Source organism: Hippocampus comes, unplaced genomic scaffold (genome assembly GCF_001891065.2).
Source record: "Hippocampus comes isolate QL1 unplaced genomic scaffold, H_comes_QL1_v1.1 scaffold293, whole genome shotgun sequence".
In the NCBI taxonomy this organism is placed as follows: domain Eukaryota; kingdom Metazoa; phylum Chordata; class Actinopteri; order Syngnathiformes; family Syngnathidae; genus Hippocampus; species Hippocampus comes.
In genome coordinates this window covers 196,965-220,232 of record NW_017806272.1, presented here as the reverse complement: position 1 = coordinate 220,232, position 23,268 = coordinate 196,965, and the positions used below count along the sequence as shown (strand labels likewise).

The 23,268-nt window shown below is 43.5% G+C and overlaps 4 protein-coding genes across 11 annotated transcripts; 1 reads left to right on the top strand and 3 right to left on the bottom strand.

Annotated features, from left to right (window-relative positions):
• Positions 1-210: 210 nt before the first annotated feature.
• On the bottom strand, positions 211-7,962 carry garem (GRB2 associated, regulator of MAPK1). 2 transcript variants are annotated; one of them, XM_019857477.1, is made up of 7 exons: positions 7,880-7,962; positions 5,735-5,875; positions 5,388-5,518; positions 4,025-5,227; positions 3,796-3,950; positions 2,275-3,228; positions 211-2,233 (listed from the first exon to the last, which is right to left on the bottom strand). In XM_019857477.1, the coding sequence occupies exons 1-6, from the start codon at positions 7,887-7,889 to the stop codon at positions 2,373-2,375; spliced, it is 2,496 nt and encodes an 831-aa protein (XP_019713036.1). In that variant the 5' UTR covers positions 7,890-7,962; the 3' UTR covers positions 211-2,233; positions 2,275-2,372. The 2 variants fall into 2 exon arrangements, with proteins under 2 accessions (XP_019713036.1, XP_019713035.1); XM_019857476.1 differs by lacking the exon at positions 7,880-7,962 and adding an exon at positions 6,461-6,839.
• Positions 7,477-12,081, top strand: ncf2 (neutrophil cytosolic factor 2). Of its 5 annotated transcripts, none has more exons than XR_002166538.1 (16): positions 7,477-7,723; positions 7,931-8,013; positions 8,100-8,208; positions 8,378-8,512; positions 8,654-8,761; positions 8,853-8,912; positions 9,526-9,569; positions 9,722-9,863; positions 9,953-10,018; positions 10,114-10,168; positions 10,253-10,296; positions 11,041-11,189; positions 11,261-11,363; positions 11,463-11,583; positions 11,662-11,799; positions 11,830-12,081. XR_002166538.1 is itself a non-coding variant. In XM_019857484.1 (16 exons), exons 1-15 carry the CDS (start codon positions 7,550-7,552, stop codon positions 11,745-11,747), a joined length of 1,479 nt encoding a protein of 492 aa, XP_019713043.1. In that variant the 5' UTR covers positions 7,477-7,549; the 3' UTR covers positions 11,748-11,758; positions 11,900-12,081. The 5 variants fall into 5 exon arrangements, 4 of the variants coding, with proteins under 4 accessions (XP_019713043.1, XP_019713042.1, XP_019713044.1 ...); XM_019857484.1 differs by having other exon boundaries at positions 11,662-11,758; positions 11,900-12,081; XM_019857483.1 differs by having other exon boundaries at positions 11,662-11,778; positions 11,883-12,081.
• Positions 11,612-15,087, bottom strand: dph2 (diphthamide biosynthesis 2). 3 transcript variants are annotated; one of them, XM_019857480.1, is made up of 7 exons: positions 14,586-15,087; positions 13,956-14,133; positions 13,758-13,870; positions 13,409-13,629; positions 12,397-13,062; positions 12,113-12,292; positions 11,612-11,999 (listed from the first exon to the last, which is right to left on the bottom strand). In XM_019857480.1, exons 2-7 carry the CDS (start codon positions 14,103-14,105, stop codon positions 11,878-11,880), a joined length of 1,452 nt encoding a protein of 483 aa, XP_019713039.1. In that variant the 5' UTR covers positions 14,106-14,133; positions 14,586-15,087; the 3' UTR covers positions 11,612-11,877. The 3 variants fall into 3 exon arrangements, with proteins under 3 accessions (XP_019713039.1, XP_019713038.1, XP_019713037.1); XM_019857479.1 differs by lacking the exon at positions 14,586-15,087 and having other exon boundaries at positions 11,612-11,804; positions 11,835-11,999; positions 13,956-14,509; XM_019857478.1 differs by lacking the exon at positions 14,586-15,087 and having other exon boundaries at positions 13,956-14,509.
• Positions 15,088-19,831: 4,744 nt separating this feature from the next.
• On the bottom strand, positions 19,832-23,177 carry mcur1 (mitochondrial calcium uniporter regulator 1). The gene is made up of 9 exons (XM_019857530.1): positions 22,870-23,177; positions 22,322-22,429; positions 22,141-22,244; positions 21,796-21,897; positions 21,318-21,359; positions 21,147-21,218; positions 21,013-21,066; positions 20,794-20,908; positions 19,832-20,236 (listed from the first exon to the last, which is right to left on the bottom strand). Exons 1-9 carry the CDS (start codon positions 23,111-23,113, stop codon positions 20,181-20,183), a joined length of 897 nt encoding a protein of 298 aa, XP_019713089.1. The 5' UTR covers positions 23,114-23,177; the 3' UTR covers positions 19,832-20,180.
• Positions 23,178-23,268: the final 91 nt, after the last annotated feature.

The following is a 23,268-nucleotide window of genomic DNA, read 5'->3' as shown; positions in this document are numbered from 1 at the left end:
AAAAAAAAACATTTTCCGTTAGTACATGTGCATATTAGACGAAGTCAAAATAAGCATGTAACACCAAAAGGGGAAAGCAAACGATTCTGTGTTCATATTGTCATCGAGGCCCCTTCGTTGCGAACGGACGCCACTGCATAGTTTACGCTCTATTCGAGGAGGAAAGGAACTGCAGAAATACATTAGACTCGATCAAAAAGAACGTGTGGTACAGATACGGATCTTTATTTCATCAGAGAAGATGAGGTAACAAATCACGGAGTACAACGACCGCACTCAAGGGGGCGTTAGGAACCTCAACGTATTCGTTGTTTTGCGCGCAAGGTCAAAGCGATGTCCAACATAAAAAATTATTGCCAAGGAACGAGTTACATACAAGGTTTTTGCTTGAAAAAGTTTTCATAATGCTGCCTTTTTCTGGAGGGGGGAACATTCTCATCCTGACTTTTTTTTTTCTCTTGTAACTTTAGTAGGGTGGTCGACGTAATACTCCCTCATATAAAATACACTCATACAATACTAAAGGTCGAGTTTCTCATCCCAAGACGTTGGCACAAAAAAAAAAAAAGTTTCGCCAAAATGAAATGTCCTTTCTTTTCATCACAGGACACTTAATCTACTGATGATGACGATGTACCATTTTAGTTTATGAAAAAAAAAAAAAGCTTGAAGTGCATTCCGTCTTGGGACGTTCTTACTTGAACTGTAACGGCAGTAAAAGTGCGCGATGCATATTTTGATTGTTAGTTCGAGCGAGACATTGACTTAAGAGGTTCATCATTGTTTGGTAGTAAAAAGGCACAGTTAGAGGGCAGAGTGGACAAGAAACTGCTGAAAGCTCATCGATGGCCATCCATAGCTTCGTACCGTTGTGAGTGTCACTTCAAGAGAATATGTCGAGAAAAACAAAACCTTGCCGTACAAATTCCGGTTAACGTCGCTGCCGTGACAACAGAACAAAATGATCGTATTCAAACTGGCGAGTAGCCCTTAATTCTATTGCACTGGAAGACATCTGCAAGTTGACAAGACAAAAAAATGGGGTTCTCGTGGCCAAAGCTACATGATGGACATTCAGTGTTTTTTCTCCTCGGGCTTGAGCTATTGGAACGTGGTTACATTCGAGCAAATGAGGAAGGTGGCAAAAGAGGTGAGAAGTGAATTGTCTGAAAGTGGCAACAGAAGGCGGGGTATACACATTCTGATTAAGGCCGAATAGAATTATTGTTCCTCCTCGTCTGATCAAAGTCTCCAAAGGCCTTTTATCAGATGAATCTGAATGATTCTCCTGTGATCTTGATGTTGTAAATGTTAAGCAACTGAAATGTCGTGAGCGGATAAGCTAACAGTTAGCCTAAAATCTTCTATTTCTTCGACAACAGCGAGCGATCCTTTGTTTTTAACGGGTCGTACAGGATTCAGAGTTATTATACTTATAGCTTGGTATCGAAATATGCAATGTTTACTTCTCATGTTTTATGGGTCAGCTTTACAATAAACTTGAACTGGGAGAAACAAACTGCTTGAAGCAAGCACACTGGGCTTCTTTTGAGAGAACTGTTGCGAGCAAGACAGTGAGATCAGGCTCTATGAAGACTAAAAAAGAAAAAAAACGTAATACATTTCAATGTGTTTCAACTGTGTGGGAGCGGTAAAACTACTCTATAGGAAACTTTTTTAACCTGTTACGGTATCCCACACGATTAAAGACTATAACTCTTCTCTTTGAATATTGTATCAGTTTGGACACAGGTCAGTTTGAGTCCACTCCGCCCTAAAAGCAGAGAGAAGACCTTTCTTTTTTAAGATAAGGTTCTTGTAATGCATGGGATATCTCACATTCAAAAAAAATCTCATCAAATAAGAAATAAATAAGATGGTCAAAATCAGTATGTGTGCACCCCATCAACAGGTCTGGAGATAGTTTGCTTACGATGCGGAGAACCTGTACGCTGTCCTGCACCTTGCATGCCCCAAAAAATAGCAGTCCCATATCATTTGGTTTCTTTAGCAGATAATCTTGCTCCCTGTGCCAGTCACATCAATGATTACACTTTTTTTTTTTTTTTTTTTTTACATTTGTTGGCCACAACTTGAGGGTGACAAGAACACTACAGACGACAAAAAGGAACCATGTTGCCCACATGAAAAATGACCCAATAAAAAGTGCTAAATGGTTCCATCTGGTTTGCAAATAACAGTCACAGATTTTAAAGAGTGATAAGGAAGCCCCCTCCCCCCCACACCCACACACACACACACACACGCACGCACACGCACGCAATGTGGTGACTGGGTAATCCGGTCAAGGTCACATTGTGGCTGAGGGGTGCATAGCATGTACGGTTTGTCAAAGGCGGTCTCGGCTGTTGTCATATCTTGGGCCTCCATCCGTTAATGAACTGCATGAGTTTCTTCACCTGCAGTTTGCTCAGTTTGAAGTCCTCGGAGAGAATCTCTTCGGTGAGCTGCAGTAACAAGTTCCCGTCGATCTTCTCCGATATAAAGAGGGAGGTGATGTCGTCGGGTAGGCCGATAAATCGCAAGGATTTGGACACCTCTTCGATGGAGAGGCCGGTCAGGCTTGGCGGGGGCTGCCAATGTGCTGAAGGGGACTCCGAGATGGAGCTGGCGGTTTCCCAGTTGGAGGTGGAACTCGGGTCTTGTGCTCCCTGTTCCCTCTGTTGAACGAGGCAGGAAGTGGAGCTGTCCTGCTGACTGTCACAGGCTGGTCCCGATGCGAACTCCGAACTCCTCTTCATGCTGTTTGACTTTGCTGTCCTGGGCGGTAGGATGGGGCAAGAGAGCCTCTGCTTTGCGCTGCATTCGTCCGGCGCTCCGTCTCTGTACATTTCCGAATTGGAACCGGAGGATTTGGTGCAGGACTTGCTCGGAGACTGGTTCCGCAACCTGAGACTTTTGGTGCCGCGCGCGTGCTCCGGGCTGTCAAAGTCGACCAGGCTGCAGGTTTTGGGATTGCTCGTGGACCTGTTTCGCGGGTAACTGTAGTAGCTGCGGGAGCCGGCTGGGAGAAAGTCATCCAAAGCGTGACAATCACCTCCGCTGAAGTTGTTGGGCCAAGACAACCTGGACGACATCCTGTCAGACGGCAAGCTGCTGCTCACCAAGGCGACGCCTGGCTCGCCGCTGGCGGCGTGAGACCACTTACACGGGTAGCACACGCTGCTTTTTTCTTGTGGGTCAGACGCCTCTTGTTCGCACGATCCACTATTGAGAGGGGGATGCGAGGGGTCGGGGCGTTAGATTAGATACAATGGCAGAGCTAAATATTAGCAACATTTGAGATCAAACGAAACAAAAACGTACTATCGCAATTTGGGTTGTCAAGGAGTGGAAAGGTCTCAGTAAAATTCAAAGGACTTGAAGATGGTGAATTTTTTTTTTTCATCCCCCAGAAATTAGATCTGATACAAGGAATTGATAAATGAATTTGCTGCCTGAATTCATGAGTTAATGAAAGAAAGGCCTTTTCACACTGCACTTAGCAGAGTGCGGCGTGCCCTCGCCCTCGGTCGACCCATTTTCTGGGGATGTGCTGCCGCAACATGACGAGTGAGCACTGCCAGAGCGCGTAAGTTTGGGTTTTGACGCCTTATAGGCCAAATTGAAAAGTGTTCCGAGTCAAATGTCCCAACCAGTAGGAAAGGAGAATAAAAAGGGCATTTTTGGTTTCATCCTGAAACAAAGCCCAACACCCGAAGTTTCCTGTGAGGCTTGTAACCGCATTCGAAAAACCACCTGTGAATGACAACATATCATGATGCGCCTTCTTACATGCTGTGGAGCCCAGAAGAGTAATAGGAAAGAGTTGGACTGGGCGAGCGGGTGGCTTGCTGCCGAGGCTTGGACAGCAGCGGGACCGATGGCATCCGTTTCAAACTACGCGGCGGAATCGGCGGGGCGTTCAATAGGCGGCATTCTTCTTTCACCTAGAAATTGATGACACGTGTTAGAGAGGCGCGGCCTGACGAGTGTTACGCTGAGATGAGCGGGTGATACTCACGGCTTCAGATTTGGGCGGAACTGGCGGCGGCGTGAGTGCCACATCGGGAATGGTAACTGGGCCAAGGGGGCACGCGAGCGGGTAAGACGGCGATGCCGTCGTCGCCGTCGTAGCGCAGCCGTTGTTGAGGGCTTGACCGCCCTCAGTTAAAGACGACTTGGGGATCTGGCTTCTTAAGTGGTCCAACCACAGCTCCTCATAGGGAACGTCGGACTTGATGAGGGACGCCTGCTGGTTGGGGCAGTCCAACATTTCGGCAGAAAAGCTTTCGTTTTCCGTCGGCTCTGTCGGAATGCTGTCAGAGGGCAGAAGTGCCCAATCGCCGCTGAGGCTCATGCAGCCCTGCAAGTTGACCTCGCTGTTGCCGTGCAGGTTGCTGCCGTACACGCACACCGAGAGCCGGTGGAAGGACTGCGTCAGTTCGTCCCGGGCGTACGTTAACGAGCTGGGCAGCTGCGTGCTGTTGGGACACCCGTTGGAGGTCCCGCCGCCGCAGCAGTTGCCGTTGCCGCCGCTCTGCTTCTTGGGGCTCTTGCCCTCGTCGTTCCAGTCCGTCCGCACATCCCGCACGGCGCGCGAGTAGTCGTCGATGTCGAACTGCTCCTGGCAGAAGGAGAACCAGCGATGCACCATGGTGTCCAGCCACAGCTCGCCTTGCAGCAGCTCCTCCGGAACAATAAAGCGAGGCAGGGCCACGTGGAAAGGAAAATGGACGGGGAGGATTTTGTTGCTGCGCAGGACGCAGCACACCACCACCGTCTTGGTCTGAATGTTGACCAGTTTGTAGCGGTGGCCTTCCCGGATGAGGTGGAGGTCGTGCTGGTTGCGGGGCGGAGCGCCGGGCACCGTGACGTTGACCGGCAGCCGCGTTTTCTCCACGATGTTTCGAATGGTGTGCTCGCCGTCCTGCATCTGAAGCTCCAGCGGGCTGCACGTGCTGAAGCGACCTTTGCACTGGAAAGGCAAGCTGATGCTCTCGTTGGTGCGGTGGTTCATGCAGATCAAGCAGGGCATCTTGCCTCGACCCATCTTGCTGATGGAGTTCAGCTTCCCGATCTTCTTAAAAATGGTGTTGAATCTGGATTTCTCTTTGGACGTCTTGGCGTAGAGGATCTCGGCTTGGCCCATTAATGTCAGCTCGTCGCCAGTGCTTAGTGTTATATTGTAAACTTCAGTGTCTTCGTTGCATTCCCCTGAAGCCATCTGACAAGAAACCACACAGTGCAACCATTAGGAATTGTATTTACGGCCAATCACCTCATGAATTCAGTGGGTGGAGTAAAAGGAGAGAAATCATCGCTGGCGAGAAACGTTTTCACCACCCCCCACCCCACAATTATCCTGTTACAAAGATTAGCCGTACCTTTACATTGAACGTGATTTCTTCCATGACGTAGACCCTTTCAGGAAACGCTTTGGCCACTTCTTCCACACTGTTGAAGTATTGCACAGGCTCCTTGACATCTCGGTCCTGTTCCAGCAGCTTAAACTGACCTGAATTTGGGGTGAGGGGAGGGGGATGGGGGGAACATGCCAAATCTACTGGCTGTCTTTTGTCTATGCCAATGATGCGGCAATTTACCAGGAATGCCAAGCGGCTTCAGCGGGATACACACATAGTATAGTGAGCATCGGGCCTAATTTGAGGGATTTTCCTCTCGTGGGATGTTGAAAAAGCAGTAAGTGTGTACCCCACTTTAGATGTCTTACCTTCATAGTGAACAGGAATTTCTATTTTAGGTCCAATCACATAGTGTCCTTCATCGAGACTGTGAGCAGTAATAGTTGTCCACTGACGACAGGAATGAATCAAGAGGTAGTCATTGTCTCGAAGCCCTTCGACCAACTGGCCTGGAACGGGTGGGGGGGGGGGGGGGGTGTTAAAAAATGCCATTTACACCCAAGGACAAATTGTTATCCATTGCAATGACACATTTTGAGTAGTTTGTCCCAAGACCTTAAGCTTCACTTTAACACCCTTGCAATATCCAAAATATAACAAAAGCTTTAGTTTCACATGTACATTAAGTGCAGTGTTAATATTCAAACTGAGTAATGTTACAGTGCACTTGTATATTCAGCTGCTCTAATGATAATCGGCACTACGCGGTATGTGGTGACTTAATCCCGTTTTGTGCATACTTGCCATGCCTGGGCAATAAAATGTGTGCAATCTCCAAGTGTTGCAAATCGTCCAAATGCATCTGCCATCAACAATCATGTCTTTGCACTGACATCCTCACCAGCAATAGCACCTTATTTGCAAGGCTTTGTCGTGCGTGCCCCTAATTTGGGCAGTAATTCAAACGCATAATACAATCTCCACAATATAGGCGACAATTATTCGGAATGGCACAAACACAAGTCGCAGTTCGTAGCAAGCAAAAGATAAGTTAGCTCCAAAGACTTTGCAGCGTCAAAAAAAAAGTGACTGACCGTTGTCCAGCTTGACGATTTGAGGCAACCTATAAGCACTGACAAGTTGATCTAATGGCAAGGCTGTCGTACTCCACGTAATATCTTTTAAATTGTTGTACAACATTGTTCCAAGGTCCATCTTGCTAGCTTACATTAGCCCACAGAAGGGCTAGCTACGTGTAAACACGGTCGCACAAGGCTACGCAGCGCTCATAAAACCAACGACTGCATCGAAACTCCATTTACGGCTTTGTACTTGGCACGATGTCTCTTGGTTTTTACATAATATTGCCTATTCATCTCTTTACGAGCCATTGAAATCCGTAATCTAATCATTAAGCAGAGCCATGTTTGTTTAGTTACAATCTGCAGCCAGATGAATAACGGAAATGCGTAATTTGTATTACAAAATAAAAGATTTGTCTGGTGGCTCTCACTCACACACACGTTTCGGTGAAATGTTTAGTTGTTGTTGCCATGATATAGCGTTAAATATTTTATTTTTATATATTTATATGTTTAGAGTTCGAAATCAGGCAAAACAAACTGGCCATGTGTTCATGCAGGAAATTAAACTGAAGCAAGACCTTTGATTGGTATATGTTCTGACCTCAAATTACTTTGCACAAAATATATCAACTGTTCTGAGACAAAGATTGTACTTTGGCTGTTTTGGGGTCATGTGATTTTGTTGATTTGTCTTTCTTGAACTTGTGAAAACATTTATTTTTATCACAAACATACTGCACTTAAATATTCTCTGAAGTTGACTCAACATACAGTAAATGCAATCCGATTGCTCAAACCAAGGAAGAGGAAAAAAGTGAGTAGAGGTGACATCAAGCTCATTGTTCTAATTAGTGCTTAGTGCTCTCTTCTTTTTACATGTTTTACTATTTTGATAACGTGGCATGACTTGGGTGCACACAAAATATAATAATTTTCCACAGTCTGTCCCCTTAAGATATGAATTGTTGCAATTTGGCAAGCGTAGTGATGGTGTAGTTCTGTGTGCCAACTGAATGTCATCACTTCCTGATCTACATCAGAGGAGCTTCCTTCATTTGCTGTGTGATCACAGAGTGTAGTCCTACCCTGTGACTAACAATGTCTTTTTTGGACACACTGCGCCAGTGGGACGATGCTATAACGTGTGTGGACAGAAGCGATTTGACTGAAGCACTCAGAATATTCTTGGACATCCAAGAGCCAAACTCCAAAATTTGTTTCAACATCGGTTGCCTCCAGCTTCTCAACCAAAACCTGGATGCTGCTGAAAAGGTAATGAGTCTTTGTAAAAATAAATATAATTATTAATATTTTATTAGAAAAGTAGATATTTATTTCGTAAAATTTGGATTGTTTAATTTGAAATTGAACTATGATATTCTATAGATTGAAAGTGCAAGTCACTAAAAAAGAAGAAGTAGGGGTTACCATTTCTCATTTGTTCCGAAGGAAGTAACGCGTGATTTATCTTGGTCTCAGGCCTTTGACTGCAGCATATGCAAGGACGAGCATTTGGCGGTCGCCTTCTTTCAAAGAGGAATCACCTTTTACAAACAGAACCGGCGAGTCTTGCTTGTCACCTCGATAACTGCAATACTTTCCATTCCAATGTTCCTTGAAGTAACAAACCTGATGTGTTCCCTTCAAGGTATGAGGAAAGTGTTGGCGATTTCCACCTTGCCTTCAAGGCTCTGCGGGGCAACCAGCTGATAGATTACAAAGCGCTTGGGCTCAGATACAAGTTATATGCATGTGAGGTAAGACTGCGTCACTCGAACATGAGTTTGCATCCAACAACCTCCACCCGAAGGTGCCATTTTGATAGTTACATATTTAATGAAGAGACTTTTGCCCATGAAACTTTCTTCAATGTTCTAAACACGCTGCAAGTGCATTTCAAAAGCTCCGAAAGTTGTCGCTCGCCAGGTCCTGCACAACATGGCCCTGGCGGAGGCTCACTTGGGTCAGTGGGAAAAGGCCCAGAAGAACCTTGCGAAGGCTCTCGAATACAAGACGGACGCCAAGCTCAGCATCATCGACAGAGCCATGCAGTCAACCCTGGTCTGTTCAGATGCGTTGGTCTCTGGGACTCAATCATGAAATACTATATTTTAATAGAGTTTGATTGCAACCCCTATCTGTTTAACAATAACAAAGAAGATGAGCTAACCCTTGTAAATACTGCTTGCATTTCATCACCAGAAACAAAAACTTTTTAAAGCAGTCGAGTTCCCATCCGCTGTGCTGTTTCGACCGAACAAGCACTATGTTGCTGAACTGGAGAAAAAGGACTACTTGGGAAAAGCCAAGGTAATCCATCCTCTATGGACCAATTCAAAAACAAAAACTGCAAACTGTAGCTTCATTGGCCATTGATATTGCATATCTTGGGTATTTTTAGGTGGTTGCTTCCGTTGTTCCCCAGGATCACTTCTCTGGATTTGCCCCTTTACAGCCACATGTAATGCAAACTAAGCAAACTCTTTGGCATTTTATGAACTGTAAATTGCAAGAAAAAGTGTGAAGACTTTGGAATTACCTGGACGAAATTTTTGTTTTTTTCGGGTTGAAGTCGGGACTCTGACTGTGTTATGTTGCAACTCCCATCGTCTATCAACCTTCAAATGGCAGACTGATAGATTAAGTTTGCCAGCAAAAAGTATTGGGAATTCATTGGCCATTGTTGATAGGAATACGTCCAGGTCATGAAGTAGCAAAGCAGATCCAAACCGTGATGTCCCATCAACTACAGTACATTTCACAGTTGGGATGAAGTCTTGATAGCAACATGCACTTCCAAACAACACAAATTTGCTTTCATCTTTCAAACACAATAGCTTGCCAGCAGTGTTGTGGAACTTCTTTTGCAAACTTTTTTTTTAAAGACTTCAGGAGCTTTTGACCCTATGCAGAAATTCATGCATTTCCAAAGGCTTCACATTCTTTTTTTTCTTGCAACTGTATGACCATAATACTGTATGTGACAAGATTAGATTCCTCTATACGGCACTTGTTGAAATACTTCAACAATTTTGCATGTTTTTACTAATGTGACTTTTTTCCCCTGCATACAGGTTGAACAAGAACCTTCAGGTCCAAAGGAGCCTGAGGTTCTAAGGTAAAAATGTGAAAACTTTTTTTTAAGCATCTTATTTAAGCATCATCATCTCAACATAAAGTATAAGCCAAATGGCAAAGACAAGCCTTTGTATTTAACGAACGTGCTGATAATGCATTTCTTATGCCAAGTGCATTCTGACTTCTCTTCAGAGCTTTGGAAGGAGACCCTCACATTGTGCGCTATGAGTTTATTCCCGAGACGAGTGATGAGCTGGCGGTTGTCCCTGGCAACATTGTTTTTGTCCTGCAGAAAGGTTCGGACAACTGGGCTTCAGTTCTTTTCAATGGAAGAGTAAGTCTGCTGCCTCTCTCTCTCACTCTACCAAAAATCCACATGCCTTAAAAAAATTACAAATAAGACTCCAACTATGATTTAAACAGAAAGGCCTTGTTCCTTACAATTACCTGGAACATTTGGAGATGTCCTTGGGTGGTCAGCAGAAGAACGTGAGGCCCCTTTGCTATCATATTCAAAACCTGTAATGGACACTGTTGAATAACAAAGCCTCATTATTTTCTGGTCCATGTTTATTGGAAAACAGCAACTAATAGAACCTCCAAGTCGGGTACCACCAACCAGGCCCGAAAGAAAACAAGGTACATGTTGTTAGACAACAAATTGACAAAATAAACGCAGTTTGGGAATGAAAAAAAAATGCTCACACATTAAACGTTTTTAAGGTCTTCTTCGTGGGGAAAGCAGCAGTCAAGACTTCCAACAGAGGGTAGGCAATAAGAAAAAAAAATAAAAAGAAAAAAAAAAAAAAAAAAAAAAAAAGGAAAATAAAATACCGTATTGGCCCGAAGACTGTTTTTCGCATTGAAATAAGACTGAAAAAGTGGGGGTCATCTTATATTCAGGGTCTAGGCATTATACCTATTCACGAGGCTAGATGGCGCCAGATATCAATGAAGCGAATGCTGAACTTGACTCCCCAGGCCAAAGTGACCCCCTGCCACGAAGAATAAAAATAAAAATAGCGGTAGCACGAAGAAGAAAAATTAAAAATAGTGGTAAGAAGAAAAAAATAATAGAAGAGACAACAGAAAATGGAGAAACGTAGTGACAATCTGGAGAAAAATGGGTCGCAGATTGGCCAGGTTAACCGGCAGCTGAGAAGTTATGATGTACTTGACATTTCAAAAACCAGAAGCCATTCATTTACGAATGTGATTGCACTTTAGATTAGAATGAGGTAGAATAACATGCTTTTTCTCTCAAATACATTGTTATTTGTTTCAGACGAACTGTAATTATTTTCTGTATTAATTTATTCATTTAATTTAAATTAATTTGGTGTTCAAAAAGTCTTTTTTTCAAACTTGAGTCTTGAAAAAGAGGGGGTCGTCTTATAATTAGGGCCGTGTTGTATTTGGGCCAATACGGTAAAAGAAAAAAAAAGAAAAAAAAGAAAAAAAAAAAGAAAAAAAAATGAAGACTTTCCAAAATGATGATGTCCTCACTTTAGGAAGCCCAGACTGCGGACAACTTGTGTATTGTCAAAGTGTATTACAAATTCAACTTTGCAGTGTCACTAGCAAGTGGCTCCACTTACAAGACACTGATCGAAAAGATCAGTAAAAAACTCAACCGCTCTCCCTCGTCAGTCACACTGAGGTAAGGCACACAACATGAATAGATACATGATTCCGTCAGTGTCCGTGCTTACAAATGTGTGTTCCATGTAGCTTAGCGTCAGATGCAACAAGTGCCTTGAATGACAATACAGATATGGAGAGTATTTGGAGCGCTCAAAACAAGCACATCACATTGTGGTGTCATACTAAAGAAGTAAGTACATCAATAACTTGAAATGCTCCCAAAAATTAAAATGAAGGGTACATGTCATCCGCAAGGATGAGGATAAATTAACTGCATGTTGTTGTTCAGCAACCTGCAGAAAATCCGCAGAACAATGAGACTGTTCTGGTGGCACTTCACTCCTATGAGTCAACAAATCCCGAGGACCTTGGTTTCAATCAGGGGGATAAAATCACATTCATCTCTAAAAGTGAGAAACCATCCCTTTCATCATAATGTTTTTAACTGATCAGACATGATGTAATGCTTTTGTCTCTCCCCACTGCAGTTAACCAGGACTGGTTGGAAGGACATTCTAACGGGAACACTGGCATCTTTCCTGCTTCCTTTGTGGAGAAAGTGAATGACCAATGATGCTTGCAAATGTAAATGGGCAACTTCAGGGGCAGGATGCTTAAAAGATAGAGTCACTTTCCCCACGTTATGTCCCCTTAAAGTCACTGATAATTTAAACCACTTCGAAGAAATGTCATACATGTTGCCACTAAGCTCCTTCTTCTTCATAGGCGATAGCGATGCCCCTCCTGCCCTCCACGGCTTTCTCCACGGGCGTCTCCCCCAACTTCTGCTCCAAGCCGCGCCAGCTCCGACTCGCCAAAAACGATGCTGAAAAATAGAGTGAACACTTCAGTGTGCTTTCACTTTGTACAGTAAGATTGTGACAATAAACACAGGACAAAAACATCAACGCGTCTTCTCGTGTTTGAAATGACATGTACCGGCAGAGTTGGTGTTGGCCACAGTCATCGTCTGGTTCCTCAGGACAAGTGAAGAGCCAAACGGGGAGTTTGCGTGATTGCAGTCCAGCTTGTTGCTCCGCAGAGCCCCAGTGATTAAAGATACATCTGTCTCGTCATAGTCCTCCTGCCCCTCTGCCAAAGGTACGTAACTGTGTCCACCTGGAGACAAAATTGTGGCAGCCATGAAGAAACATTAGATAAGACTGAAGACAAAGGTTGCACTCAAAAGGTGATGCTTTGAAGTCTATAAAATGGATTCAAACCTGGCAAGAGATGTCGAAAGTCAGTGACATATTCCGCGGACCACTCCCTATTCCTGTTGCAGGCCACTTCCATCTCGAACGGCGTCACCACGGGTCGGTAGAACTCACTGGAGTCCAAAAGAGAGTTCTCCGGACACGAAATCAAAACAAAAATGTCAATTTCCAGAAAGTTGGCAAGCTTGGGCACGTTGAGCTTCCCCATGGCGAACAAGTAACTCTTCTTGCCGGCGCTGCGGATTGTCTCTTTCAGCTGCTGGATGATAGACAGGTAGTTGGCCACACCAAGTGTGCCCACCAAGATGCCCACCACGTTGGCATCCTTCGCCCTCTCGATAGCATAGAAGCGCTTCATCAGTGCACGGTTGACGCCAGCCGACTCGAGCCTCCCTGCAGATGTCACGGGGTCGAAGGAGGAGAAGGAGCAGCGATTCCACGTCATCATGAAGTTTCGCAAGGTTGGCCCATCTTGGCCGATGTAGAACACATTGTAATCCTCAATGCTCAGTCCGCTCTTCAAGGAAAACTGCCTTCCAAAGTGAATGCTGGACTGCTCTGCGTCAGGTTCTCTTTCGCTCCGGCCGTGGCTGTAACACTGCTCGCCTTCCACCACAAGTTGTGAAGAAACAACGTTTGGATAGTCTTCACACAACAGTGTCACTAGATCATCTGAGGTGAGAGAAAAATCAGTTACCAGGGGAGCCATCCTGCATTTTTTCCAAGGTCAACCTATTTGCATATATTTTCTAAATATATGCACATACATGATACAGTTAGTGAACGACCCCGTCCACAAAGAAGATTGTCAACATTTTGCTTCAGTTCACAACTGTGCATCAACACAGAATGCTTTTTTTTTTTTTTTTTGGCTCAACATCCACTACACTGACCATAACTGAGGCCAAGTATCTTCTGCCACCTCATACATTACAAAATAAAGCCTTTAAATTACTGTTTAACCACATTTCAATCACGCACAGGTCCACTGTGCGATAAATTCCATCTGTGTGCTTACCAATAGCATGCATGTATCTGACGTCATACAGGATGAGGATGTGGGCCTGTGTGTCAGTATACAGTTCTCTGAAGACCGAGGTGCACTTGTCCACGTTGATGCTTGCTTTCTCAAAGACGTACATGAGGGGCAGGCGTTTGGAAGGGCTCAGGCAGGCTCGGCCGTAGTGCACCATACAGTCGGCTCCAACATGCTCTGCTGCCACCTCATCCACACAGCAGCTGACCAAACCAAAACACACCAAATGAGGGTAGTGGGGGGGGGGGGGATATTAAAAAAACACAACCTAAACGTAAAAACTCAAATGGATTCCATCAAGACTATTAAAAAAAAAAAAAATCACAATTACCTGCCATAGGATGTGTCCCCCAGAATGAACACCTTCGCTTGAGTAATTCTTTCAATCTCAGCTGCAATTGCGGTCGATTCGTGCAGGAGTTCATCAGGAAACTGCAGCGCAACCTAGGAAATGAGGGAGGGTGGGCACGCTATATTGAAGTCTCGATGGTGTATTGCTGAACATGCAGGTTATGTAAGGGTCCCCCACCTTCTTGAAGTGATTCTGAGAGACAAAGTCGCAGGTTTTCTGAATTTGATACAGCTCATCAAGTTCTCCCTGAGGAGTTTTCCTCGTTTCTTGGACGTCAACCTGACGCTTAATCACATTTTCCGAGCTGCTGCTGAACGCATCTGCCATGGCTACAATACTGTACTTAAAACAGCTCCTGTGAAAATGGCACATACATTAGCCATTCATAACAACGAATCTGTTATTATCACACGGTCTTCACGACATCGAATTGTAACCGTGGCATGAACTTAAAGTACATCGTTTAAGTGACGCATAATATAAATTACTTAGGTCCGGTTTCTAAAGTTAGCTTGCGGCTAAGCAAAATTTACTCCGTATATTCCCACTTGTAGCACAATACGCATCATTTACTACAAAGAACGTTCGAACAGTTTGACATTTCTGGGTAAAGTTAAATCGCACTGGTTCGTTTGAGCAAACACATGCTCCCAAAGCGATGTGGCTTTTCAGGAAGTCCTTACACTTCCGGTTCAACGTCGTTTCAAAATAAAATCAAATGCGCCCTTGGTTCGTGCAAGTACAGTACTGTACTGTACTGTACAGGCACGCTCGATTACTGAGGTCCAAGAATCAATGTACACCTACCTGCTGTTCCTGAGAATTCAGTTGTAGTTCTCCCATGATAGTCGACAATATCCACAGCTTTTAAAGCTTGAGCTCATCTCCTTGGGACAGTCTCCTTTTGTCTCCATGACTTATAGCATTGTATGATGCTCCTGAATCAATCTGGAATCGCTGTTATTTTGCATAGAACACAACATTGACAAACCACTTTTTGCCCCTTGTCATCACTACTCCAATACAATACAATACATCCTGATTTATATAGCGCTTTCACAACAGCTGCAGCTGCAACAAGCGCTTCACAAAACAGTTAAAGTAAAATAATAAACACAACACATAATGCTCTCTGCAGCATACACATCGGTCATTTGGATCAAGATTTGTTTTCCAGGTTGTTTTGGTCGCACATCCATCTTTTGCTTTTTACTTTGTTGAAGTGAGCCATCCTCCTTTTGCTGTGTTACCCATTTTGCGGGTTCATATCCCTTTGCCGTTTGGTTAAGAGCATTGACAAGAGCATTCCGGTTTTATTTGTCCAATTTGTTTTATTTGTGCATGAGAGCAAGTTTGCATTTGAAGTTTTTTTTTTTTTTTTAGTATTAGGTGCGGTGAGCTTTGCAATGAGAGTGGTTCCTTTTGATTCCAGTTTGCCGTTCCTGTTGCTCCAGTGTGCAAGTTTCCTTTTGAGCATCCACTTGCTGTTTTGTTTGTCCAAAATGAGAGCTCCTGCCATCAGCTGGTGCATGAGAGCAAGTTTGCATTTGAAGTTTTTTTTTAGTATGAGGTGCGGTGAGCTTGCTCTGCAATGAGAGTGGTTCCTTTTGATTCCAGTTTGCTGTTCCTGTTGCTCCAGTGAGCAAGTTTCCTTTCGCGCATCCACTTGCTTTTTTGTTTGTCCAAAATGAGAGCTCCTGCCACCAGCCGGTGCATGAGAGCAAGTTTGCATTTGAAGTTTGTTTCGTGTTAGTGTGGTGTAATGTGGTGTGCTTGCTCTGCAATGAGAGCGGTTCCTTTTGATTCCAGTTTGCCATTCCCATTGTTCCAGTGTATGTTTCCTTTGAAGATACCCAAACATTCGTGTTGCAAGTTTCCCTTTTGCATCCATTTGTATTTGAGCAGAATAAGTTGGACTTGCCCACAGTATGGACATTTTCCCCCACCTTTGATTTTGTGTGTGTATGTCATTGTGACGAATACCACCGAGATTCGCAATACCAGAAACGTTTTCCCAATCACCATCAGTATTGTCTTTTGACACCCATGTTTTTTTCCATTGAATTTTGTCCACTTTTTATTGTCACAGTCCATGTGAGGTCATAAATCGTTTACGTGCAACCTTTTTCACCACACATTTCAACGAACCCATCGAGAGATTTTTCAAATCTCTGTAATATTACCACCTTGCAATAAACCCTGTATTGTTTCCCTCGAAACCGATAGTTGTGCTTTTGTGCCATTTTGTGCATCAGCGAAGCCCACAGCAGAACGTTTGACCCCTCATTTGCATGTCGGAGTCACCGGCCACAGCTTTGAATAGCCAGAACGCTCGCATTTGACAAGGTGTCCACATTGAACCCAACTTTTGGACCTTAAGATTCTGTAAGTGACAGTCAACACATTACGGCACGTAGTACGACCCGAACCAAGTTTGCCCAACAATTTCGTCATCAACCAATGCATTGATAACATTTCCCTTGTATGCACACACATTTAGATGGCGATGGAACGGCGGTAAACTCGGCGCGTCTCCTACCTGAATCCATGTAACAGAGGCAAGCTCTGCCTCTCCTACCTCAATCCAAAGAGCGCTGTCCAGAAGATCAAGCGATGAGTCCAGAGGCAACCTTACCTGCTTTGTCTCTTCTGTCATGGCGTCCCATGCACCAGCGGGTGTTTAAAACGAGCCATTCATAACAACACGCCGATCAAACGATCTTCACGCCATCGAATTGTAACCTTAGCATGAACTTCAAAGCATATCGTCATGATGCTTAATATCAATTACATATATCCCGTTTCTAACATTAGCTTTCCATGCACCAGCGGGTGCTTAAAACGAGCCATTCATAACCACACACCGATCAAACGATCTTCACGCCATCGAATTGTAACCTTAGCATGAACTTCAAAGCACATCGTCATGATGCTTCATATCAATTACATATTTCCCGTTTCTAACATTAGCTTTGCTGCAAGTTTACTTCGAAGTGTTGGGCAGCACTTAGCACAATTAAATGGCATCAAGTTCGCCAGAAATGTTACATTTAGCAAACATGAGGGACCCAACCAATATGGCTTTTCAGGTAGTCCTTACACTACCGGTTCAACCTCGTTTCAGAATAAAAGTTAATGCCCCCTTCGTTAGTGCAGTACTGTACTGTACAGGCACTGGAATTACGACTTTCGCTAAGTGACAAAGCTTTAAGAGAGTGAGATCTTACCGTGATTGAGTCATAAAAACCAAACACCTGAAGACATGGTCCATTTATTTCCTCCACATTGTTCGCTGTGATCCACAGCTTTTAAAAACAAGTGCCCCATTTGTTCGTGCAAGTACTGTACTGTACAGGCACAGGAATTATGACCTCCGTTAAGTGACTTAGCTTGAAGGTGGTGAGGTCAAACACGAGGGACCCAACCAAAATGGCTTTTCAGGTAGTCCTTACACTACCGGTTCAACCTCGTTTCAGAATAAAAGCAAATGCTCCCTTTGTTCGTGCAAGTACTGTACTGTACAGGCACAGGAATTATGACCTCCGTTAAGTGACTTAGCTTGAAGGTGGTGAGGTCAAACACGAGGGACCCAACCAAAATGGCTTTTCAGGTAGTCCTTACACTACCGGTGCAACCTCGTTTCAAAATTAAACTAATGGCCTCTTGGTTAGTGCAAGTACTGTACTGTACAAGCACAGGAATTATGACCTCGCTAAGTGACATAGCTTTAAGAGAGTGAGATCCTACCGTGATCGAGTCATAAAATCCTAACGCCTGAAGACATGGTCTGTTTGTTTCCTCCACATTCTTCGCTGTGATCTGCAACTTTTCAACCCCAGTTCCTTTCGTTCCACTCTTGCCTCTAACATTTCCCAATAGAGGAACCGATTACCAAAATCCCCAATGAACCGTGCACTGAGCTCGTGTTGGATAACCAACACAGTTTTAACCACCTCTTCCAGCCTCACGGTGTCCACAAGGTGTTCGTGAAGCTACTGACATCGAATTTTACCCTGAAGAAAAGCATCTCTTGCATTCTCATGAGCATGAAAACTTTGGCGGGAGGTAGCTTGTAAAGCACATCAACCTGCGTTTGCTGTTACAGTCAAGATTTGTTTTCCAGGTTGTTTTGGTTGCACATCCAGCTTTTGCTTTTCACTTTGTTGAAGTGAGCCATCCTCCTTTTGCTGCGTGACCCATGTTGCAGGTTAATTTCCCTTTGCCGTTTGGTTCAGAGCATTGACAAGCATCCAACTTCCAGTTTTGTTTGTCCAGAATGAGAGCTCCTGCCATTTGCTGGTGCATGAGAGCAAGTTTGCATTTGAAGTCCGTTTCGGTGAGCTTGCTCTGCAATGAGAGCGGTTCCTTTTGATTCCAGTTTGCCATTTCTGTTGCTCCAGTGTGCAAGTTTCCTTTCGAGCATCTACTTGCTGTTTTGTTTGTCCAAAATGAGAGCTCCTGCCACCAGCCGGTGCATGAGAGCAAGTTTGCATTTGAAGTCTGTTTAGTGTTAGTGTGGTGTAGTGTGGTGTGCTTGCTCTGCAACGAGAGCGGTTCCTTTTGATTCCAGGTTGCCTTTCCCATTGTTCCAGTGTATGTTTCCTTTGAAGATACCCAAACATTCGTGTTGCAAGTTTCCCTTTTGCATCCATTTGTATTTGAGCAGAATAAGTTGGACTTGCCCACAGTATGGACATTTTCCCCCCACCTTTGATTTTGTGTGTGTGTGTATGTCATTGTGACGAATACCACCGAGATTCGCAATACCAGACATGTTTTCCCAATCACCATCAGTATTCATACCAACAGTATTTTCATTTGACACCCATGTTTTTCCATTTAATTTTGTCCACCTTTTTGTGGTCAAAGTCAAAATTGAACCACATTTTCCCCTTAAACCACGTTTCTTTTCCACATTAAGTAATACATCGTTTGAAAAATATTGCATGGAACTTATTTCACCACACAATTCAATAAACCCGTCGAGAGATTTTTCAAATCTCCCCATTACCACCTTGCAAGAAACTTTGCATTTTTCCCCGAAACCGATAGTTGTGCTTTTCTGCCATTTTGTGCATCAGCGAATGCCAAAGCAGATTTTTTTTTACCCGTCATTTGCACGTGGCAGTCACCGGCCACAGCGTTGATCGCCAGAACTCTCGCATTTGACAAGGAGTACACATTGACCCCTCCATCATATGAACCCAACTTTTGTACTTTTAAGATTTTGTAACCGACAGTCACCGCATTACGACAGGTCGAACGACCCGAACCAAGTTTGTCCAACAATCCCTTCATCAACCAATGCGTTGATCAGATTTCCCCTTGTGTGCACACATATTTTGATGGCCATGGAACGCCGGCAACCGCGACGCATTTCCTACCTCAATCCAAAGAGCATTGTTCATCATAAAATCCAGCAACGAGATGATGCGTGGCGTCCTGAACCTTCTGTCAAGGCCTCCCGTACAGCAGCAGGCGCTTTAACCCTCGTTAACCATCGTGCCACGCCCCAAACACCGAAGTTCTTAATTGTCCAATTTGCCGTCAAACACGCCCACAAGCCCAGCAATGCAGTTGTTAAACTTGCAAATGACTGACAGTTTTGGGGGCTTGAATTGTCGAGGCTAAGCCAAAGTTTGAACCAAGATGCAGCATTTGTTTGTTACCCTGATTTATGAATGAATTTAGCGTGCCATTTATTTCCTGCACGTTTTTAGCGAGAAACTGCAGCGCATTCAGATATAGGGCGCTTTTAAAACTGCTGGGTCACCGCCCCCCCCCCCAAAAAAAAAAAAAAATGAGGAAGTGTCCTACTACTTGAGTCAGGTTGCCCCAACTTTCTGGGTTGATTTATACAAAACAAGCCCCTTTTTTTAGGACACAAGAAGCCGAAAAGTTGGGTCTGTTTGACCCAAATAGGGTTATTTTTGACTGAGCAGTTTTGAAAATGTACCACAATCAAAAAAAAAAAAAAAATTTGTTGCATTCATACAAACAAAATTACATTGTAAACAGGGGACACAGTGTCATGAAAATAAAACGGCTTTCGACATCAGTTCATTTTATTAGTTTCACAACACACGTGACAGTTAAAACAAGACACATTTGTCAACATTCAATCAAGTTGAAGGATAGCTCAACCACCACAAATACACAAGTCATATTTCATACAAAAGTAAAAGATACTGTTTATTTTTCCCACTCCATAGAACAGCGTTCAGCCATTTCTTGAGTGGGTTGTCACGCTGGTAAACATTCCTGGAAGACATCTGCTGCATCCTTGTATTGTGCTCGACTTGAGAGTCCATCAGAATATGGTCGAGATAACAGAGATTTTGTCTCAATGAGCTGAATATGAATTTAGAGGAGTTACAGTACATCACTCCCCCAGAGCGCTCCTTACATCCAGATACGATAGAAACCTAAGACCACGGTGAGACAAGTGAACACTGAACCTAGAGGAGGGGGGAAAAAAGGTATGAATTTATTCAAGAAATAAGTACAGGTACTCTATAAACAGGATCTATATGCAGTCAAGTTCCAATGTAGACTCTCGAGTACCTGCCCACCCATCAAGTATGAAATTGAATCAAGTGTTTCGTGAGCTGCCCATTTCTAAAAATGTCACTTTTTTTATCATGGCAATTAGCGAGTCTGTAAAAAAAAACGACAAAGTTTGCAACTAAGCAATCGCTTTGTTGCATTGCCCTAGCTCTGCCCCAGTTGCCATGGGAACAAACAGCATACTATAAATTTGCATGATTTCAAACAGAGTGCAAATTCCTGAATCCAGGTGTGCTGCCTTTCTGTAGTTTGACAGAATGTCTGCAAACATTTATTTGGAAACTTGAGAACCGTTTGATAATTTTATGGGGGGAAAAAACCCATCGCTGTCTTCTTTAAAATTTGACTTTAACCGTGGCACTGTACCTCAGAGATTGCAATGAGATATTTAATGGCTTAATAATGTGAAAAGGATTTATTCCTCAATATACTGAATGCCATGTTCTACCTGCAAGGTATTTTATCGTGTCCAATTTATGCGACTCTAACATGGTTTTCAAACCCGCCACTTCAGTATCAATTTTCATCTTGGTCTGAGTCAGATGACGATCTTGCTCGGCAGTCTGTTTGAGGAAAAAAAAAAAAAAAAAGACTTGATCCCAATCGTAGGAAGGTGGAAGGAAGATGACTTTGTTGTGACGAATATGATGCTGTTATCGGCACAAACCATTTCCAAAATTTCTGTCCGTGTTTCTTGAAGCTTCCTCTCATGGCCTGCTTTCTGGAAAAAAAAATTATGAGGATGATGTCTTTTAAGTAACTTCCGTTTTCAGCAAAAATGATCAAGATTGATGGGATTACCAGTTCTTTCATGCGACTCTTTTCTAAATTCATGTCCAAAAGTGTCTCTGAGCGTACTTTATTCATGATGTCCTAAAAGGCAGCAAGAGATACAGTGAATGCAAAATATCAATTATATATTTACATTGGAATCAAAATTTGAGTAAATCATTGCAACATTTTCTGACTTACAGCTAGTTGCACCTTCAGCTGCCAGAGCTGGATCTTCAATTTCTGAAATGTGAATATGCTGTAAAGTCTTTCATCAATCATATGATTTGTTTGCAGTTTGTGGTAGAATAGTATGGAGGTGTTTTTAATTTTTTTTTGCCTCTCGGGTGTAGCGATAGTATATTACATAACCAGAATATTAAACACCTCTCAGGATGCCAACAAATGCAGCAGGAGTGCTTTGCCGCAAATATGCCACAAGATGACAGCAAAGTATTACAAGAAGCAAATTTGAACATAATGTGTTACTCAAGATGGCACAAATGTTGGCAAAGCAAGATTTATCTATTGTACAGGGCTTTGGCCGGAGCAAGAAAACAATGAAATTAAGTTTTTCAGAGAATAATGGGGGGGGGGGGGAATCTGAAGAGGTGAATCTGTAAGTATGCAGAGTCACACTGTAGCACTTCTGTAATAGCCTTCACTTCAACATGCTTACCTCACTCTCTTCCAATAACGTAGAGAACTCGCTTTTCTCAAGAATGACCATGTCCTTCTTTAAAGCCGCGATTTGAGACATCACACGTTGCATCATAATCTCCTAAAGAAGGGACACGATCCATTCTGAGTTAAGGTGCAGATACTGGATACAGTAATCCCCTCGCAATAACACGGTTCATCTTTCACGGCTTCGCTGTGACAATGATTTTTTTCGTGCATTTTATTTTTTGAGAGGCATTACTGTATTGCACAGGGCGCAAGGTTGGAAAACAACTGTCAGTCGCATTCATCAAACTGAAGAGGCTTACGGCATTGTTTATACAAACAAATGAGACACTTTTACCTGCTGTACTTTGGTTACCATGTCACTATAAATGGTGTCCATGGTAGAGTTTGTCATCTTCAAGAGCACCTTAACTAGCGCTTCAGCTTGCTGACTAGTGAAGCCTGTTCAAAGAAACTTTGACAGCGTCAGTTCATAAAGCAGAGTAATAACGTGCAACAACCGTGGTGACGGCTCCCACCGTTCTCTTCAAGGAGGTGAACCACCGCATGAGTGTCAAAGAACAGCTTCCGGACTTTCGGGACATCAGGCTGCACATCATACTTAATGGGGCTGTCAGAACTCTTGTCTAAAAGCAATGTTGACAATTTATGGTTCAACGTTTGCTTACTTGCCAAGACTCTTTGACTGGAATGATATTTTTGGTGCTCTGAGGCGATGTAAAAAAAAAAAAAAATTCACGATGTATTATGTAAATACTGATTCAGATCTAGGTGAAAAAATAAGCATGTGTCGCTTTGTAACTGTACAATCTTAAAATTAAGCATGTGGTAAACACTGCAATTATGTCCCACACTGTATGTAGCCCCACCCCTGAATCTGAATGAACGCCCCTGTCCAACGGGACACTCTGTAAAGGACAGTCAGTGGAATGTACTAATAAAGTTAAAAAGAAAAAAAAAAGAATCAACAGTCACAGTGACGTCATTCTTCCACAGTAAAATATTTGGTCACATTTTACAACTACTGTACTCGAAACAATGGATAAGTAAATACTGTACACGTCACCTTTTCCGGACAGGTGCACGAGTCTGAGCCCAGCTTGCCGCCTCGCCCGGTTAGTGTCAGATAAAGAACTCACGAAACTTGCCGAGGACTTGAAATGTGGCCAACTAGGTTCGGTAGATGAAATTTTCCAAGATAGACTCCTGCAAAAGCTCGCTCTATCTGCACTTGTGGCTTGGTTGAAGCGCTTTTCACTGTGGCTAAGAGCAAAAACGTTGAGTCGCGTGTGACATTGTTTGAGTACCATTGTGGAAGCGTAAAATTGAAGCTCTGCCACGACAGAACGAAACTACTTCCGACTTTCAAACTTTAACACTTATGTATATCCGGGTTTGCCTTTCAGAATAAATTCCACTATCTAAACACGCCAGCTTTTTGCCTTTCCAATTTAATTCCATAGCC